This window comes from Dipodomys spectabilis, unplaced genomic scaffold, assembly GCF_019054845.1.
Source record: "Dipodomys spectabilis isolate Male_0828 unplaced genomic scaffold, ASM1905484v1 ptg000197l, whole genome shotgun sequence".
Classification (NCBI taxonomy): domain Eukaryota; kingdom Metazoa; phylum Chordata; class Mammalia; order Rodentia; family Heteromyidae; genus Dipodomys; species Dipodomys spectabilis.
This window is the reverse complement of record NW_024870874.1, coordinates 16,993,449-17,013,519: the sequence shown is the minus strand read 5'-3', so window position 1 is coordinate 17,013,519 and position 20,071 is coordinate 16,993,449. Positions and strand designations below refer to the sequence as shown.

Sequence of the window (20,071 nt, the reverse complement as noted above, 5' to 3'; positions counted from 1 at the left end):
TCCCTTTTTCTTAACTGCACATTTGTTTTTAAGATCTCATTTGACAGATAGCACAGATAGCATTAGTTATATCTGTAAAGTTCCTTTGCCACATTATAACATAACATATTCAGTTCTAGGGTTGAAGGCATTGTCATCTCCTTTTGACAAGAGGGAGTGGATTCTTTCTCCACAAGTAAAGTAATTGAGATGGATGATTTACTGGATGAACTTTATAACAGATTAGAGAAGGCTTGATACCAGAGCATACAAATTAGAATTAGTGAATTTGAAGGTAGAATAGGAAAAATAGATGAAAACATGGCCTCACAGATAGTATCAAGTGACCTAATATGTACAAAATTAGAATCTAGAAGTAAAGGTGGGAGAAAAGGGTAAAAATTATGAAAAAATAATGATCAAATATTTCCGTATGGTTTTAATTTAGAAGTACAGTTTTCCTGGTATATGAAATTCAACAGAGTAGGCCAAGTGAGGTAATTTGTAACTGTAGTGTCATCTACTTGGGAGGTGGAGATTATGAGGCTCAACGTTTAGGGCTAGCTCCAGCAAAAATTTAGTAAGACCCATCTCAACAAATACACTGTGTGTGGTGAAATTTGCTGTGATTCCCAGCTATGCAGTGGCTGTAGATAGGAAGATTGCTATCTAAGTTTGACATCAGGCAAAAATGAGATCTTGTCTGCAAAACAACTAAGGCAAGCACTTGGAGAGTGGCTTAGGTGGTAGAATGCCTGCCTAGCAAGCACAAGGCCCTGAGTTCAAAACTCAGTAGTGCAAAAAGTTAAAAAAAAGAAAAGAGAATAGGTTATACCTCATTTAAAGAATGAAAGAGAAAATCTTAATGTTTAAGGGACACAAAATCATTGATAAATTCCATAGTAGTTTATAATTAAAAAATCACTTTATAACTGGACATGTTGGCACATGCCCAATTCTAGTACTTTGGAAAAGGGGAGGAGGATTTTGAGTTAAGACCAGCCTGGACTACATAACAAGACCCTAAGTCAAAAAACAAAACAACCTCTACAAACCAGGACTGGAAGAGAGTATTGTTATTGCAGTAAGTGTACAAAAATCCTCCAATATACTTGAAAGGCTTTTCCTTGAAATCAGAATGAGAGAAGGATGCCTGTTATTTCTGTTTTTTAAGTAGCATTTTACTAGAAATTCCTTTTGGTTGAATTGTGGAGAAAAATAGAATATTGAAAGCATTGGAAGGAGGACAGAACACTGTCTTTGTAGACAACATGTTTGAATAAAGAAAAAAGATTCAGAATAATCCATATATTTATTAGAATTAAAATGAATTTACCAGGGTTGTTAGATAGTCAGTCTCCAAAACAGTTTGTTTTTCCAATAATCAACTGATGAGCTAAAAGTTTGAAAAGTTATTATTAATGATTATAATAAAATCAGGAATGAATCTAGTAAAGATTATATGCATTACTACATATTATTTATTTAAAGTATGACCTGAATAAATGGAAATACATATCATGTTCTTAATATTGAAAGATGTCACATCCTAAATTGATCTGTGGATTCTATGACCTCTCTAATCAGCAATCTCAGTCAGCTTCCTGAAAATACCAAACAGAAATGCACACACTGTGTAATATGATATGTAGGAAAGGCTTAGAAAACTGTTACTTATAATAGCCTGAGTTGTAAGTACTCCAAAATTCTATCAGTGCTTGAATCAAAAAAAAAATGCCTTTAGTCAGATGCCTGTAGTTAATGCTGGTACTTACTCCCTACTCAAAAGGCTGAAATCCAGAGAATAGTTCTGGAGACTAAAATGTCCAAGAACCTGTTACCAGCATCTGGCGAGGGCTTTTGTTTTTTGTCATAACAATGTTAAAGCCATCACATGGTGAGAAACGATGCGCTTTTTTAACAAAATCTTTTTCATTCCTTTGATAACAGCCTTCATCCAGCCATGAATGTAGTTCAGCATTAGGCTTCAGTTGCCAACTCATAAATTTTGAGGAACACATTGAAACTACAGCAGAAATGGAAACTAAAGCTTTCAAAATGTTCACTTAAAAAGTAGAACAAAAACATCTGATTGCAAGTTGTTGAGGAAAAAACTAATTTTAGTGAAGTGTATAATTAGAAAACAAAAAATAAATTGGTTGGAAGTAAGTATAATGTATTAGATATCCCTGGCTGTGTGACGAAATGGTTTTCAAACTTAGCCATTTCTTTATTTCCCACTGTATTTATTTTTTAAGTCTTTTTCAAATTATTATTTTTTGTAATTAATAAAGGAGATGTACAGAAGGATTACAGTAACATGAGTCAGCTAATGAGTACATTTCTTTTCATACAGCGTCTTCCCTTCCTTCACTCTCTCAAACTTAGTCATTTCTAAGAAACATTGGTATTTCACAGTGGTTGTGTTCAGGTATCTGAAAGGGGCTTAGCAGTCTGGTTCTGGTTTTGAGTCCCTTGTGAGTTTGCAATCAAGTTGTTGGCCATGTCTGCAGTCATGTAGGACTAGAGGGTCTACTACAGATTTTATTCACAGTCATTGGCAAGCCTTGATTTTCTCCTGGCTGTTGGCCAAATGCTTCAGTTTTCCACTTTGAGAGTCTTTCTTAAGGCTGTCTGAATGTCCATGTAGCCTAGCAACTGGCTTCTCTATAAGCAAATGAATCTAGAGAGAAAACCTGACATGGAAACCTCAAGGGTATTTTGCAACCTAATCTTTGACGAGCACAATGTCACTTCTCATGTATTCTCTTGATCACACTGAACAACCCTGTATCATGTGAGAAGGGATCTTCACAGGGTGTGAATATCTAGAAATTGAGGCATGAGAGTCTGGTTAGCACATAAAATACATCATTTGTCATAACAAATATATGTGGAGTTGCCTATTATAAAAAGCCTCAGATTAAAAAGAAGCAAATGACAGGGAAACAGTTAATATAAATATATCAGAGCTGGAGACTTGGTTCAAAGAGTAGAGCTTTTGCAGGGCCCTGAGTTCAGACCCCCAGTACCTCATAAAAAGGTGTGTTTACATTTTATATGTGTATTTAAATATATGTGTATGTGTGTATATATTTCTTACATACATACATATACCAGAAGTATATGTTAGTTATATCTTCATAAAGAACTATAATGTAGTCATATCACTATATGCCAGAATAGGAATCAGGATATATTGCTATAAAAAAAGACAAGATAAGATTTTGTATTTTGACAGAAATAATGGTCTAAAATAAAAACTTGCATACACTTCACTGTAGATTCAAAATATGTAGAGCAAAATCTTAAATATAAGAAATTAAAGTATCTCTTAGAAACTGACAAATTTAAGAATGTCAGACTAGTTGATCACTGAAGACAAAATTAACCTCAGACCCTGTGTTCAAATCGAGTATGAAATATTGAGTACTCAATAGTTTTAAATTGAGAAAGATAATGTAATATAGAAAACTGGGTAAAACTTATGCTTATATGTATATCATGTATATTTATTATATATGTATAATTACTTTGAAAAACTCATACAGGGTCATATATATCAGGAAATAGCACATTTGTAGTACTCCAAAGGTGCTTTATATATCATTCTACCTGATCATAACTATGCCCCCTGAGGAAACTGCTACCATGACTATATGGTAGTCAGTTCTTTACTTTATTGTTGTTTTTTGTTGTTGTTGGTGGTGGTGGTTGTAAGGCTTGAACTCAGGGCCTGGATGCTGTTCCTGAACTCTGCTCAAAGCTAGTGTGCTACCACTTTGAGCCATAGCTCCACTTCTGGTTTTCTGGTGGTTAATTGGAGATGAGTCTCACTGAGACTGTTCAGCCTAGTCTGGCTTGGAATCATGATCCTCAGATCTCAATCTCCTGAATAGCTAGGATTATAGGCATAAGCCACTGGTATGGCTTAATTCTTTGCTGGTCTTTAGAATTTCATCCCTGTATATACATCTCTAAACAGAAAAAGTTTAGTTTTACCTTGTTTGGAACATTCTATCAATAGAATCATGCTATATTTTGTTTGTTTATTCATTTATTCATTTATCCATTCATTCTTGATACTTTTGCCTCTGCTCCACTTTTTGTTGTTTATGGCTGGCACACTACTACTTGAGCCACACCTTCACTAATGGCTTTTTGCTTGTTAATTGGAGGTAAGAGTCTCTGAGATTTGTCTGCCTGGGCTGGCTCCGAACTCAGGTATCAACCTCCTGAGTAGCCAGGATTAGAAGTATGAGCCACCAGTGCCTGGCTGTGTATGTGTGTTTCCACTTAGTATTTTGCTATAAGAGTTACGTTGGTTTTATACTCTAATACATTTAAACAATATACCTGAGACTAAATAACATAAATAGAGATCTGTTTGCTCAGTTCTAGAAGTTGGAAAGTCAAGAGTATGTTGCTGGCGTCTGCACAGGCCTTGGTGAGGGTTCCTCCTGCCTCAAAACCTGGTGGAAAGGATCACATGATAAATCGCAGCAATGGGCTGGGAAGGTAGCTCAGTGGTAGAGTGCTTGCCTTGCATGCATGAGGCCCTGGGTTCGATTGCTCAGCACCACATAAGCAAAAAGAAAAAAGCCGGAAGTGGCGCTGTGGCTCAAGTGGTAGAGCGCTAGCCTTGAGCTGAAGAGCTGAGCTGAGGGACAGCGCCCAGGCCCAGAGTTCAGGCCCCACAACCGGACCCAAAAAAAAAAAAAAAGGAAAGATAAATCGAGCAAGAATGTTACTTTAGATATCTTTTCTGATGATAAAGTTACTAATGCCATCATAAGTCACATTCCCTCTTTTAGATTAAATCTCCAATACATGAACTCTTAGGGAACACATTCATAACACAGTAATTACCATTGTGTGTGTGTGTGTGTGTGTGTGTGTGTGTAACTGTTAGATCATTGGATATACATTTCTTCACTTCATATGTAATGTCACACTTTGTTTTTCCAAAGTGATTGTATCAGTTTACATTCCAGCTAATAGTGTGAGAATGCCTAAGGTCAACTGTTTATATTGTCAAAACTAAAAGTTTTTTAAAAAATTTTTTTTTATTGTAAAGATACTGTACAGAGAGGTTACAGTTACATGAGCAAGGTAATGAGTCCAGTTTCTGTCAAGCATTGTTACCCCCTCCTTTGTTTTTCCTCTACCATCCCTTTCCTCCCCAACTCCTCCCTCTACTCTCCCACCCACCCCCACCCCACAAAGTTGTAAAGTTCGTTTTCAGCATAGTGTCTTGTACATCTCATTGTTACAATGGGTCATCCTGTATCCTTATTTCAGCATTTTGTTATTTCCCTTCCCCTCCCCAAATAAGTAAATGTGCAAGATGCAGGACACTGGAATCAAATACAGTGACAACAGGGTTTATATCATGGGGGAAGAACATACAAAGAAACAAAAAAAATTACATAGTACATTGTAAGTACATTAAAAACAACAACAAGAAAGATAAAATCTCGTGTCCCTATCTTGGGATTTATTTAGCCCTAGCATTATATTATATGGTTATATGTACATAGCTTTTGACCTCTTTTGCATGTCCTAGACATATACTAGTTATTGCAGATAGGGGAAACCATGGGACCTGTGTTTCTTTGAGTGTGGCTTACTTCACTTAATATAATTTTTCCAAGTCTTTATATTTCCTAATAAATGGGGCGGTGTCATTCTTTCTGATGGAGGCATAGAATTTCATTACATATATATATATATATATATATATATATATATATATATATATCACATTTTCTTTTTTTGGGGGGGGGCGGTCATGGGGCCTGTACTCTGGGCTTGGGTGCTGTCCCTCAGCTCTTCAGCTCAAGGCTAGCGCTCTACCACTTGAGACATAGCGCCACTTCCAGCTTTTTTCTTTTTGCTTATGTGGTGCTGAGGAATCGAACCCAGGGCCTCAGGCATGCACGGCAAGCGCTTTACCACTGAGGCACCTTCCCAGCCCCTACCACATTTTCTTGCTCCATTCATCTACTGAGGGGCATCTGGGTTGGTTCCATATCTTACCTATGGTGAATAAAATTTTTCTAATATTGTATTTTTATTGATATAACTCACCAGATATAAACTTGCCTTTTGAAAGTGTATAGTTCAATGCTTTAGTATACCCAAAAAGTTATGTCACTATCCCAATTCTAAAACTTTTTCATCATCCCAGAAAGATATCCTCAGCCCATTAACATTCTTCCTTCTCTCTTTCTTTGGCCTCTAGAAAACCCATCACTATTTTTTAAAAGCATGTATTCTAGACATTTCTTTTCTTTTCTTTTTTTTTTACATTTCTTTCTTTCTTTCTTTTTATTCTGAAAATACCATACAGAGGAGTTACAATTACATGGGCAAGGTAATGAGTGCATTTCTTATCAAGCATTGTTGCCTCCTCCTTTGTTTCCCTTTACCATCCCTTCCCAACCTCCTTACCCCCCACCCCCTTCTGGACATTTCTTATAAATGGAATCATACCTCATATAGCTTCTTGTTTCTGGCTTCTTTCACTTAGTTTAAGCACATCTGTATTATGGAAGTATCAGCACTTCATTCTTTTGATATCTCATATTTCCATTCATCTGTTCAGGAATATTGACTGTATCTGTATTTTTGCCTTTGTGAATAATATTAATATGAATAGGGCATATTTTTGTGAACCTTTGTTTTAGTTTGTATGGGCACATAGAATTGTGGGGTCTTAATGAAATTTTTTGTTTAATTTTGTGAGGAATTGCCAGATTGTTTTCCAAAGGGAGCTACACCAATTTACATTCCTATCATCAGTTGCATGAGAGCTCTAATCATTCCAAGTCCTCTTTACACTCATCAGTCTTTATTATAATGTCTACCCTAGAAAGCCTAAAGAAGTTGTATAAATATCTTTTTATGCGTTTATTGGCCATTTACCCATCTTCTTTGGAGAAATGTTCTTCAAAATCTTTGTCCCTTAAAAATTTAGGTTGTTTGTCTTGTTACTTTTGAATAGATATAATACCCTTATTAGATGCATAAATTGCAAATATTTGCTCCTATTCACCCTGTTGTCTTTTTCTGTTTCTGATTTTTTTTTGAGGGGGTAGGGGTACTAGGATTTAAATAAAGCATTGTAGAGCTTGTTAGGAAGATGCTTTGCCACTTGAGTCAGCCCTCTATCCCTGTGTTTCTTGATGATGTTCTAGCATAGAAATCTAATTTCTCTCCCCCTTCCTCCTTTGGGTTGTTTGCATTTGGGATGTTTTACCTAAGAAACCCTTGTCTAATCTAATATCACAAGATTTGTTTTCTTCCAAAACAATGTTTTCTTTCACATTTAGGTTTTTGGTCCATTTTGAGATTATATTTTTGAATGTAATATGAGATAGGGATTCAGCTTCATTCTTTTGCACATGGATATTGTTAGGGTTTGGATATGAAATATCCCCTCTTCCCCACATGTTCAAAACTTAGCACTCTTTCTCCTCCCAGGTGGTATTGCTGTTTAGGGAGGGTATGGAAACTTTGGGATATGGAGCCTAGTTGGAGAAAGTAGATAACTGCAGGCATGCATTTCAAAGTTATACTTGGTCCCCAGTCTCTTGTGCGCTGTGTACTTTCTAACTGCCAAGAAGTGAACAGTCTCCTTCACACATTCTCATTGCCATGATGCTCTGCCCAAGTGCATGGTAGCAAGCAATCATCGACTGAACCCACTGAATTGTTTCTGTCAGTTATATTGTCACAGTGATGCTGAGTAATATAGATGTCCATTTGTTTTCAGAAAGACTTGTCCTGTAAATTTCTTTAGCATCCTTGTCAAATCATGGTTTTACTTTGTAATTCCCTAATTGTTAATGATTTTTGATAACTTATTTTGGGTTTAATATCCAGTTGGATATTCATTCATACCTGTTTGAGTCTTTGGCCAGTTTTGTTTTGTTTCTTTTTTGACTTATCTGCTTTTATTCTCAGTGCAACGTAGGAATTCTTCATGTATTTTAGTTGTGTTTTGAGCCCATTGCTAATTGTATGTATTAGATTTAGTTTGTTCCACATTTTTTCTCTTGTGTATTTTGACTAATGGAACGTCTTAAATGTAAGACAGTCAATTATATTGTTTGTTTTTGTTTTGTCACTCATGGGGCCTGAACTCAGCCTGGGTGCTGTCTCTGAGCTCTTCAACTCAAGGCTAGTGCTGTACAACTTGAGCCACAGCACCACTTCCAGCCTTTTCTGTTTATGTGGTGCTGGGGAATTGAACCCAGGGCCTCATGCTTGTGGCAAGCACTCTACCACTGAGCCAACTTCCTAGCCCAAGACAGTCAAATTTGTCAGTCTTTTTACTGAAGGAATACTGTTTTTTTCAGTATTGGGTATTGAACTCAGGGCCTTGCACATGTTTGGTAAGTGTTCTACTACTTAGCTTCATCCCCCACCCTTAGTTTTTTTGAGACAGGGTTTCACTTAGTAGCTTAGGCTTGCCTTAAACTCCTTATGCCTTTTCCTGGCCTTTTCCTCTTATGTCCATTTCTCAAGTACTGGGATTATAAGCGTATGCCACACAATTTGAAAGAAAGTATTTTTGTTCCCTTGCGCAACAATAAGTTCTTACCCAAAGTTCACAAATACATCTTCTGTAACTATTTGCTTCAAGTATTTTTTCAGTTTTCCTGTTTGAGGTCAATAATGTAACTGGAATTATTTTTCCAATGTGATAATTAATAGCAGTTTAATTAATTTTCCCCACATGGATACCAGAGTCTCAGCCTCATTTGTTGAAAGTAGATGATCAGATGTCCTCATATGGATTGCTCTATTTTTGGATTCCTCTTTTTCAATGCTGTGTCTGTCCCTGAGCTAGCAACAGCCAACTTTATAATAGTGTAGACAGGCATTGTTAACAGTTTTTTTGAGGTATAACTTACAAGTGATAAAATTCATTCACTGAAAGTGTACAGTTGTACTGGTTTTAGTAAGTATATGGAGTTACGCAACCATTACTATAATGTATTTTTAGAACATCTCATAAAGTTCCTTATTCTCATAGCTATTAATTCCCATTAACACTCACAGCCTTATGCAACCACTGAGCTGCCTTTTGGGTATAAATTTTGCCTGTGTGAACATTTCACGTAAATAGAAATAAAGCTACACTTCACTTAGCATGCATTTGAAATCACTGTATTATAATATTGCATCCATACTTTATTCCAGACTGAATAATTTTCTATGGTGTGAATAAATTAAATTTTGTTTATTTGTTCATTGGTTATTGGCCATTTGGGTTAGCTCTCTTTCTATTATTAATAATACTGCTATGAGCAGCCAAGAAAAAAATCTTTGTGTGGACATACATATTCGTTTGGGAAAATTCCCATGAATGGAATAACTGAGTTAGGTTACATTTAACTTTTAAAGAAATTGACAAGCTGTTTTCCAAACTAGCCTTACAATTTTACATTGTATATGAGAATACCAATTTTCATTATCTTCAACTTGTGATACTCCCTGGTGGTATCTTTAAAACAAAAACAAAATCAGCTAATTCTGATTGGGTGCTTGTGATTAACACATAATTCTAGACATTCAGCAGGCTGAGAATGGGAGAATCACAGTCAAGGCCAACCCAGACAGAAAAGTGCATGAGACCCCCTTCTCAATGCAAAGCTAGGTACAGTGGCACACATCTGTTAGCCCTAAACTACATGGGAAGTAGAGATAGGAGGATTGCAGTTCCAGGCCAGCCTAGGCAAAAAACAAGCTGGATGAGAGCTGCTGCACCTGTGATCTCAGCAGTGACAAGCAGTCTAGAATAGGTGAATCAAGTTCTAACTATACTACAGGGCAGGAAGTGAGGTCCTATCTTGAAAATAATTAACAAAAAGCAAAACTGGAGGAATGTAGAGGATCTGCCTAAAGCTTGAAGCTATGAGTTCAAATCCCAGAACTGTACACATACAATATGTGTGTATATGTATGTGTGTATACTTACTTATTTATATATGTATATAGATTCTAGTGGATATGTAGTAGTATCTCATTCTGGTTCTAATTTTCTCTTTCTTAATGATAGTCCTTTTTAAAGATACAATTAATAATGATTTGTCAGTTGATTTTCTTGCATATTTTAAAATGAATGTAGTTTTCATCCTTTGTGTGATTAATGTTGTATATAACATGAATTGATTTCCTGGCATAAAACCAGCTTTGTATTCATGTAATTAATACCACCACTTCATTGTGAGGCATAATTATTTTTATGTATTATTGATATTTTGTAAGATGCTTGTGTCCATATTAAGACCTGTTTTTAGTATAGCTGAAGACTTGCCAGTTTTATATCTTTTCAAAGAACTGAGTTTAGTTAAAGGTGCAGTTCAAGTGGTAGAGGGCCCTGAGTTCAAATCCCAGTATTACCAAAAATGAAAGAACCAACTTAGTGTTGCAATAATTTTAAATAAAAATTTCTGTAGTCTGTTAACCTGTGTTACAATCTTTACTATTTTCTTTCTTCAGCTTGCTGTAAGCTGTTCACTATTTTCCTTTTTTTTTTTTTTTTTTTCTGGTCAGTTGTGGGGCCTGAACTCTGGGCCTAGGAGCTGTCCCTCAGCTCATTTATTTATTTATTTATTTATTTTTGTCAGTCGTGGGGCTTGAACTCAGACTGAGCACTGTCCCTCAGCTCTTCAGCTCAAGCCGAGTGCTCTACCACTTGAGCTACAGTGCCACTTCCGGTTTTCTGGTGGTTTATTGGAGATAGGAGTCTCACAGTCTTTCTTGCCTGGGCTGGCTTTGAACCGCGATCCTCAGATCTCAGCCTCCTGAGTAGCTAGGATTACAGGTGTGAGTCTTGAGCGCCTGGCTCCCTCAGCTCTTTAACTCAAGGCTAGCGCTCTACCACTTGAGCCACAGCACCATTTCTGGCTTTTTCTGCTTATGTGGTGCTGAGGAATCAAACCCAGGGCCTCAGCATGTAAGGCAAGCACTCTATCACTGAGTCACCTTCCCAGCCCTCTTTTCCTAATTTTTTTTTCTTTTTGGTCAGTTGTGGGGCTTGACCTCTGGGCCTGGGTGCTATCCCTGAGCTCTTTAGATTAAGGCTAGCACTCTACCACTTGAGCCACAGTGCCACTTCCTGTTTTCTGAGTGGTTTATTGGAGATAAGAGTCTCACTGACTTTCCTGCCCAAGCTGGCTTTGAACCATGATTCTCAGATCTTAGCCTCCTGAGTAGCTAAGATTACAGGCGTGAGACACTGGCAACCGGCTCTTTTCCTAATTTTTAAAATGTTATTATTAAACATTACTGAGACGATCTCTGCTTTCTGATATAGATTTAAAAATTAGAAATTTTCTAGCCATTATTTTAGGCAAAATCCTTAAATTTGATTTGTTATATTATTTTTATTCAGTTTCAAATGTTTCATTTCCTATTTGATTTCTTGTGGGTTATTTAGAAGTATGTTATTTAGTCTTAAGTATTTGGGAATTTCCTTGAGTTCTGTTGTTGATTTATATTTCATTCAGATGTGATTTGAGAATATGCTTTGTATGATTCTTAAAAGAGAAGACAGAGATTTGTTTTATAACCTGGCACATATCCTTGGGAATGGCCCATATGCATATGGAACAGATGTATATTTTACAGTTAGTCTTTTTAAGTTGAATTGTTTGATGATGTTGATCCTTGATGATTTTCTGTCTAGTTTTTAATCAGTTATTAAATGAATATAGATAACTTTAACCATTATTTTTAAGTGATCTTTACTTTTGTCAATTTATTCTTGAATTTTGGGTTCTGTTGTATGTGTGTGTGTATTTATCATTGTTATACCTTCCTTACGCACTTCTTTATCATTGTGAAATGCATGCTTGTGTCAGTATTGTGTAATATTAATATAGCTATTCATATTCTCTTATAGTTACTGTCTGAATGACATATTCTTGTTACATATTTTTATTTATTTTATTTTTTGCTGGACTTGGGAGCTTAAACTCAGGGACTTGGCTCTATTCCTGAGCTTCTTTTGCTCAAGGCTAGTGCTCTACTACTTGAGCCACAGCACCACTTCTTTTTCAGATAAAAGTCACATCTTTTATCTGTGTGGTTTACTGGAGAAAAGAGTCTCACGAACTTTCCTTCCCTGGTTGGCTTTGAACTGTGATCCTCCGATCTCAGCTTCCTGTGTAGCTAGGATTACCAGTTGATCCACTATTGCCTGGCCATCTTTTTATTTTTATTGTACTAAAAATTTTGGTTTTAAATTATGTCTTTTAACAGTTGGATCTTTGTTGTTGTTGTTGTTGTGCTGGTCCTAGGGCTTGAACTCAGGGCTTAGGCATTGACCGTGAGATCTCTTCCCTGGCCCCCTTCCCTCCCCCCACACCCCCAAGGCTAGCCCCCAAGGCTAGCACTCTTATCACTTGAGCCACAGATCCATTTCTGCCCTTTTGGTGATTTATTGGAGATAAAAGTCTCAACATCTTCCCTGCCAGGGCTGGCTTCAAACCTCCTCCTTCAAAGTTCAGCCTCCTGAGTAACTAGGATTGTAGGGGTGAGCTATTAGTAGATCTTGGATTTTTTGTTTGCTTGTTTGTTTTTAAACATTGTTACTCTATATTTTGGTTGAAGTGTTTAGACCATTGACATTTCGTATAATTCTTGATATTATTGGCTTTACCATGCCATCTGGCTGTTCTGTTAAAGTTTTGCTACTGACGTTCCTCTCATCCTTTTTTGGGTCTTTTTGTGTTAGCTAGGTATTTTTAGTGTTTTATTTTAATCCCTTTCAATATTTCAGCCATTTATTTTAGAAGTTGCTAGAAGGATTATAATATGCATTTGAATTTAGCAAAATTTATTTCAGATTGTTATTAATTCCAATAAAATACTGAATCTTTTTTATGTTTTTGGTTGGTCATGGAGCTTGAACTCAGGGCCTGAACCCTAAGCTTTTTCAGTCAAGGCTAGTGCTCTCCTACTTTGAGACACAGTTCCAGTTTTCTGGTGGTTAATTGGAAGTAAGAGTCTCATGGACTTTGGTGCCCAGGCTCACTTTCAACTGTGATCCTCGGATCTCAGCCTCCTGAGTAGCTAGGATTACAAGCGTGAGCTACCAGCACCCAGCAAAATATCAAATCTTTATTCTAATGAAGGCTTACTTCCTTTTTCTTCCTGTTTGCTATTACTCTCATGTATGCTCTATGTATGTGTTGTAAGTCCACTAAAGTAATGATGGCTTTAATGTAATTTTGTCTTTTAAGATAATTAAAAGAGAAACATATCTGTAGAATATTTTTTGTGAACTGACATATGTACTATTTCAGGTGCTCTATTTTCCCCTGATTATTCAATGTCATTGTCTCTTAGCTAAAAAGTGATCTTTTATGCATTTAGTATTGAACTCATTCTTTGCTTATGTAGGAATATGCTTATTAGCCTTCATTCTGAGAAGAGAGCTTTGTGGGATACAGTAGTCTTCTCTTTTGCTTTAGTATTTTGTTCTTGTTTCTTGTGGCATCTCTGCTACAAATTGTACTGTTTTTTCTTTAAATAGTGTGATGTGTTGTTATCTTGTTGCTGTCAGGATTTACCCTTTTGTTTTATATTCAGCAGTTTGATACGGTGTATCTATGTATTTATCCTGCTTGAGATTTATTTATCCTGTTGAGCTCAAGAGGTTCAACAAGTTTATGTGGAGATTTATAGTTTTCATCAAGTTTGGGAGGTTTCAGTTGTTTCTTTAGATCTTTCACTCTTTTGTCTCTTTGCTTTCCTTCTAGGATTCATAAGCAAAGTTGATACTCTTGTTCAACTCTCTATTAATTTTTTTCCTTATATTTTTTTCACCTATTCTTCTTGATCTTTATCTCAGGTATATCTTTATCTCAGATAAAGCCTGTTTTCAGTTTTGCTGGTTCTTTTATTTGTGAGTGCAAATCTGCTATTGTACCTCCCTCATTAATTTTTCATTCCATCATACTTTTCAAGTCAAAACCTTTATTCAGTTTCTTTAAAAATATCATATCTCTTTTTTGATATTTTCTCTTTGGCAGAACATTATGATTTCCCTTTTATTCAGTACACAAGGTTACCTTCAGTTCTTTGAACGTATTTATTTAGCTGACTGAAAGTTTTTGCATAATAAGTCAAACACCTGGGCTTTTGTAGGGATAATGGTTACTGATTTTTGTGGGGGACTACCGTTCACTGCTTCTTCTTTTGCCTTATAATTATCTATTTTATTTATTTATTTATATGTACATACATACAAACATATATACATACAGGTCTTGGGGCTTGAATTCAGGGCCTGGGCACTTCTGTTCCTAAGTGTTTTGTGCTCAAAGCTAATGTTCTGCCACTTGAGCCACAGCTTCACTTTTGGTCTTTTGGTGATTAATTGGAAATAATAGTCTCACAGACTTTCCTGCCTGGGTTAGCTTTGAACTACTACCCTCAGATCTCAGCCTCCTAACTAACAAGGATTACAGGCATGTGATACCAGTGCCTGGTTTAATTTTTTGTTGTTAAAACATGATTCTATAGCTTTCTTCCTTTTTATTATTATTGTGATGTATATTTATGATGATTTTATTTTGCTAGTCTCCTGGCTTTCATAACTTCAGTGGTTGAGGCTGCTGTTTTCCAAAACTATAAAAGATTTGGGAAGGAGTGGGAATTGGGGTTAGAGGAAGTTACGCATTTAAAAAGCTCACCATTCTTGCCAAGATTAAAGTGTTTTTCTTGAATAAATGCTAACAGGATTGTTACAAGTCTTTGGTTAAGTTCTACATTTCTGAAAAGAATTGCTTTGACAGTTTTTTTCATTGCTTTTTGGAGATGAGCATTTTCAGCAGTCCCTTTTCCACCAGTCCAAAACTGCATCTCATTGTAGCATGCTTTTAGCTATTATGCCTATTGTCTCCTTACTTGATATCTAACCAATGTTTTATATTAACTTGTTGGCAGCCATGAAAGTCCACTCTTTGATTTCATCGAGAGCTGCTTGCGAAATAAACATGAAATGGTGGTTTATGAAGCTGCCTCTGCTATCATCCATCTTCCTAACTGTACTGCCAGAGAGCTGGCACCTGCTGTCTCAGGTTAGTTCGACCAGGTGGCTGCCTTTGTTGATATTTTTAAGTTTATATCTCAATAGAGCTGCAGAATAGAGTAATTTTTAGAGTTGTTTTTTTAAACCATAGTTCTATATTTATAATTTTTGTAATCTGATAGTTTATGTGTAAGTTTTTTGCATTGTTTTCTTTTACGAAGGATTTGTTTCCCTACATAAATCTTTTGAAATAACTATACTTAGAGGAAAAGTAATATTTAGTGTTTTTAGTTTTTTAATGTTCAGAGAGCCCATTTGCTTTCAACCATTAGTATTTCTATCATTTACATTCAAATATTAATGGATATATTAATATGTACAAAAGGAAACTTTTATTAAAGTTTTAAATAGTTGAATAAAAAGAGATTTTTCTATTTTTGATTCATTTTCATATGAGTTTTGATTCTGTGAAGTGAATGATTTATTATGGCTCATATGTTCAGCTATGTGATAGATAATGAAATGAACAGTATTCATAGTGATCTTGTTGCTGTTTTAGTTCTTCAACTTTTCTGCAGCTCTCCTAAGCCAGCTTTGAGATATGCAGCTGTCAGGACCTTAAACAAGGTAGGTGTCCTTTTGGTAACCACAAACTTATATCAGTGTTTGAGAACCTTAAATGTGATTTTTTTGGCTTTTCTTCAAGCTTATCATGCATGATTTATGGACTTCTATTAAACCTCATTTTTATTTTTTGCCTTAGGTATGCCATTTTTACTATTAGTAGAAAATTGTAATTCTGACTTGGAAGTACTTTGTGTTCAAGAGTTACCTTGTTGGGCCTGGGAAGGTGACTCAGTGGTAGAGTGCTTGCCTCGCATGACAGAGGCCCTGGGTTCAATTCCTCAGCACCACATAAGCAAAAAGAAAAAAGTCAGAAGTGGCGCTGTGGCTCAAGTGGTAGAGCGCTAGCCTTGAGCTGAAGAGCTGAGGGACAGCGCCCAGGCCCAGAGTTCAGGACCCACGACCGGACCCAAAAAAAAAAAAAAGAATTACCCTGTTAATTATCATGGTAGCCATTCACCACAAATGGCTACTTAAATTCAAATAATTAAAATTAAATAACTTCATCCTTAGTCATTGTGATCATACTTCCTGTACACCTAAGCCACATGTGGTTAGTGGTTATCATTGGACAGTGCAGATATCTATTCCTTCTATCATTTATAATTGTATAGCCAGGTATCTCAGAATGCACATGTTTGTGAATTTGGGGAAAGATAATTTGGTGTTATCTCTTTCATATTACTTCCACTGGTCCTGGGCAGCCTTTCACCTTAAAGACAAACTGATATTTCTACACAAAACCTATGGCCACCCTTGCAAAGTAGGATAAGTAGACTTACTTTTTCATTAGTTTGCATTTAATGAGGATGCTTTACAAAGTTGTGAGTTATAGATTCTATAAATAACAGACGAGAAACAGGTTCTCCTAGTGACCATGATATTCCAGTGTGACTACAGCTGACTTGTTTAATTACAAGTGTTTTCTAAGTCTCTCTTGAGACTTAGCTCTTGTTCTTAGAGGTGCTAACATCTAACAGAGCAGACACACATGGACATATGCCCTATAAGGAAGTATCGGCCATATATACATATATATGCCATATATAATAAAAGGCTAATATTATTATAAAGGTAATAAGAACCTAACAAGAGAGATCTGGGCTTGCTATATGGTGGCAGTTGTTCATTTACCAAAGGATCTATTATATCTGATGAATCTTATTATGAATTAAAAACATTCTTCCTAAAACAATTACCTTCTTTTAAATTTTATCAATACTTTAGTGTTTGAGTCCTGTGTTTGTAAGGCTGGTACTCTATTTCTGAACCACATCTCCAACCTTTTTTGCACTGGCTAGTTTTAAGATTGGGTCTTACTTCCTACCCAGGCATGCACCTGGCCTATGATCCACCCACTTTCCCCCCATAAAGCTAGGATGATAGGCATGAGCCACTGCATCTAGCTATTGGTCAAGAAGAGTTCTCACACTTTTTTTCTTTTTTTGATCCTGGCTAGCCTTGAACTGCTATCCTCTATCTCAGCCTCCCAACTAGTTAGGAGAATTACAAACAAGAGTCTACCATTCTCATTTGAAATAATTGCTTTTCACCTAAACTGCCCCCTTTGTATTGCCACTTTTCTTAATTAAAACTGAGTGTTTACTTTCTTTTTCCTTGTCCTTTCACAAGGTGGCAATGAAGCATCCCTCTGCTGTTACTGCCTGCAACCTGGATTTAGAAAATTTAATCACAGACTCAAACAGAAGCATTGCTACCCTAGCCATTACTACTCTCCTTAAAACTGGAAGTGAGAGCAGTGTGGACAGGCTCATGAAGCAGATATCTTCTTTTGTGTCTGAAATCTCAGATGAGTTTAAGGTGAGAGTTTAAAGATGGTCATGATTTCTGCCCATGTGTGGTTTGTGTGTGTGTTTTTTAATAGTGTCTTTTGAGGAATAGAGGTTTCGAATTTTTATGAGGTCTTAATTTATCAATTTTCTCTTTTCATAGTTATTGTTATATGCTCTCTAAGTAACTCTTGTCCACCTCCAAGTCATAAAGGTAGCTTTTATCTTTCTCATGTTTTATTCAAAATGCTTTATGATTTTAGTTTTTACATTTTGACTCAAGTTAATGTGTGTGATATGTTCAGTGTTTTTCTATATGAATACTGATACTTCAAGGATAATTTGTTGAAAATACTTTGTCTCCCCTTCAGTATGCTGTGGCATCTTTTTATGTATAGCAAATAACCAAATGATATTTCCTACTAATGTATAAAATATATTTATTTTTCCATATTAACTTGGTATCAAGTGACCTTGCTGAGTTCTTTTATTGGTTCTAATTATTGTAATACACATTCCTTAGGTTTATCCATATAAATATTCATATCTTCTGTGAATGGAGACAGTTTTACTTTTTAAATGTCTTGCCTTTCTTTCCTTTTGCCTTATTATTGAATAGAACAGTATTGAATAGAACTGGTGAGGATGTGGTAGAAATGATCAAAGAACACTTAGTTTCAGTTAAGAAAAGGAAAATAGAAGGACTGTTGTTTGTTCTTACTTAATACTCAGCCATGTGATGGGATAGACCATATTACTCAGTGCTTAGTATACTCTTAGATGTGTGTGTGTGTGTGTGTGTGTGTGTGCACACGTGCGCGCGTGTGCACATGTGTGAGCTCGTTGTCCTGGGGCTTGAACTCTGGTTTTGTGCACTGTCCCTAAGCTTTTTGCTCAAGGGTAGTGCTTTACCACTGAGCCACAGCTCCAAGGTAAATCTTATAGACTTTCTTGTCCTGGCTGGCTTTGAACCACAATTCTCAGATCTCAGCCTGCCAAGTAGCTAGGATTATAGGGCTGAGCCACCGATGTTCAGCCACTCCTAGATTTTAGAAAACAAACTTACCTTGCATATGCAAATTAACATTTTGAATCTTTGGGAAACCTTGAGGGTTTATGAAGTTGTTTTAATAGCCATTTGTCAAACAAAATGGTATAGTAAAGAAAGTAGGTAAAATAACTTAGGTAAAAGGAGGTTTTAGAACAACAACTGGCAAACCTTTCTTTAAAAAGGACTTTAAAATACTTACTTTCAGCTTCTGGGCCTCTCCATTATCTGTTTCCTGTTCTTATTTTGTGTGGGGGGGGGAGAAAGGTTGTTTGTTTGTCTGTGTAGTATGCATGGGGGTCTCATTCTTGCCCTACACTGGAACACCTTTTTAATTATTATTTTTATTATTTTTATTATTTTTTCTTTTTTCCCCCCAGGTACAATCTTCTGTTTTGCTTGAGTACTTTGAGACTGTATGTGAGCCTCCTAATTATGCTTTTCTTGTAGCAGGGGTAACAGGTACTTACTACCATAGCCAGCCTTTTTATTGAGATAGGGCCCTCACTAACCTTTTTGCCTAGGCTAGCCTCAAAATGTGATCTTATCATCTCTGCCTCCCAAGTAGATGGGATTATAAACATGAGCCATGATTCTAGACCTGTTTTTGTTATTTTCTTTACAACTCTTTAAAAAGTTAAAACCATCTATGGTTTATACCATCTCTGGTACAAAAGATAGAATGCAAGCTCAGCATAGAGTAGTTCATGCTTGTAATCCCAGCGCTCAGGAGTCTAAGGCAGGAGGATCATAAGTTTGAGGCCAGCCTAGCTATCAAGTTCCAGGACAGACTGGCTTCAAAGCAAGACCTAATCTTAGAGGAAAGAAAAGGTGGAGAGAAAAGAAGAAGACAGACAAGACTGGACGGACTATAGTTTATTAGCTTCAGTGTCAGAAAATTTAAAACTTTAGAAAAGTAACATACACAAAGAAATTGTTGGTAAGCATATGGGTAGTGGAATTCTTTATATATACTCCTGTGTAAACTTCTTTTGAAAACAATCCAAGAATATCTAGTAAAATTGAAGATGTATACTCTTTCTTCTTCTTCTTTTTCTTCTTCTTCTTTTTTTTTTTGTGAGAGAGTTTTTCTGTGTAGCCTAGGCTAGCCTCAAACTCAAATTCTTCTGCCTCAGCCTCCTGAGTGCTGAGATTGAGTGTGTGCTACCATGCCCCAGTGATGATGTATAATATATAAAAAAAAATTTACTTTGGGAGTCATAGGATCACTTCAGGCATGGAATTAACATACATTAATTTTTTATAAATGTATTGAGTAATTTGCAGAGGTCTATACAATATGATAGCATTTGCATAAATACTTAAAAAAAAACAAGCAAAATAAACTATGTACATTAATTGGGGATATATTAGGTAAGTTGAAGAAAAGCCAGGAAATAGGGAAAGCTGTTCAGTAGAGTGATAGTCTCTGGGAAGGAAGCAATGGAATGTGATCAGAAGGGGCAGAGGGGAACATTTGGAAATTCTAGATAATAGAACTTCTGTTTTAAAAATCTGTACTGTAACTGATTATATATTATAAAAACAAAGTACACAAAGTACATTTGTTTTTTTCTA

At 36.1% G+C, this 20,071-nt stretch overlaps 1 protein-coding gene across 2 annotated transcripts in view; it reads left to right on the top strand.

Annotated features, from left to right (window-relative positions):
• Copg2 (COPI coat complex subunit gamma 2) overlaps nt 1-20,071 on the top strand; it is a 108,898-nt gene that overhangs the window by 28,821 nt on the left and 60,006 nt on the right. For both annotated transcript variants that reach the window (XM_042696074.1, XM_042696073.1), the window contains 3 exons: nt 14,947-15,080; nt 15,591-15,658; nt 17,288-17,476. In XM_042696074.1, the coding sequence (XP_042552008.1) occupies nt 14,947-15,080; nt 15,591-15,658; nt 17,288-17,476 (391 nt within the window). The remainder of the gene's footprint in view (nt 1-14,946; nt 15,081-15,590; nt 15,659-17,287; nt 17,477-20,071) is intronic.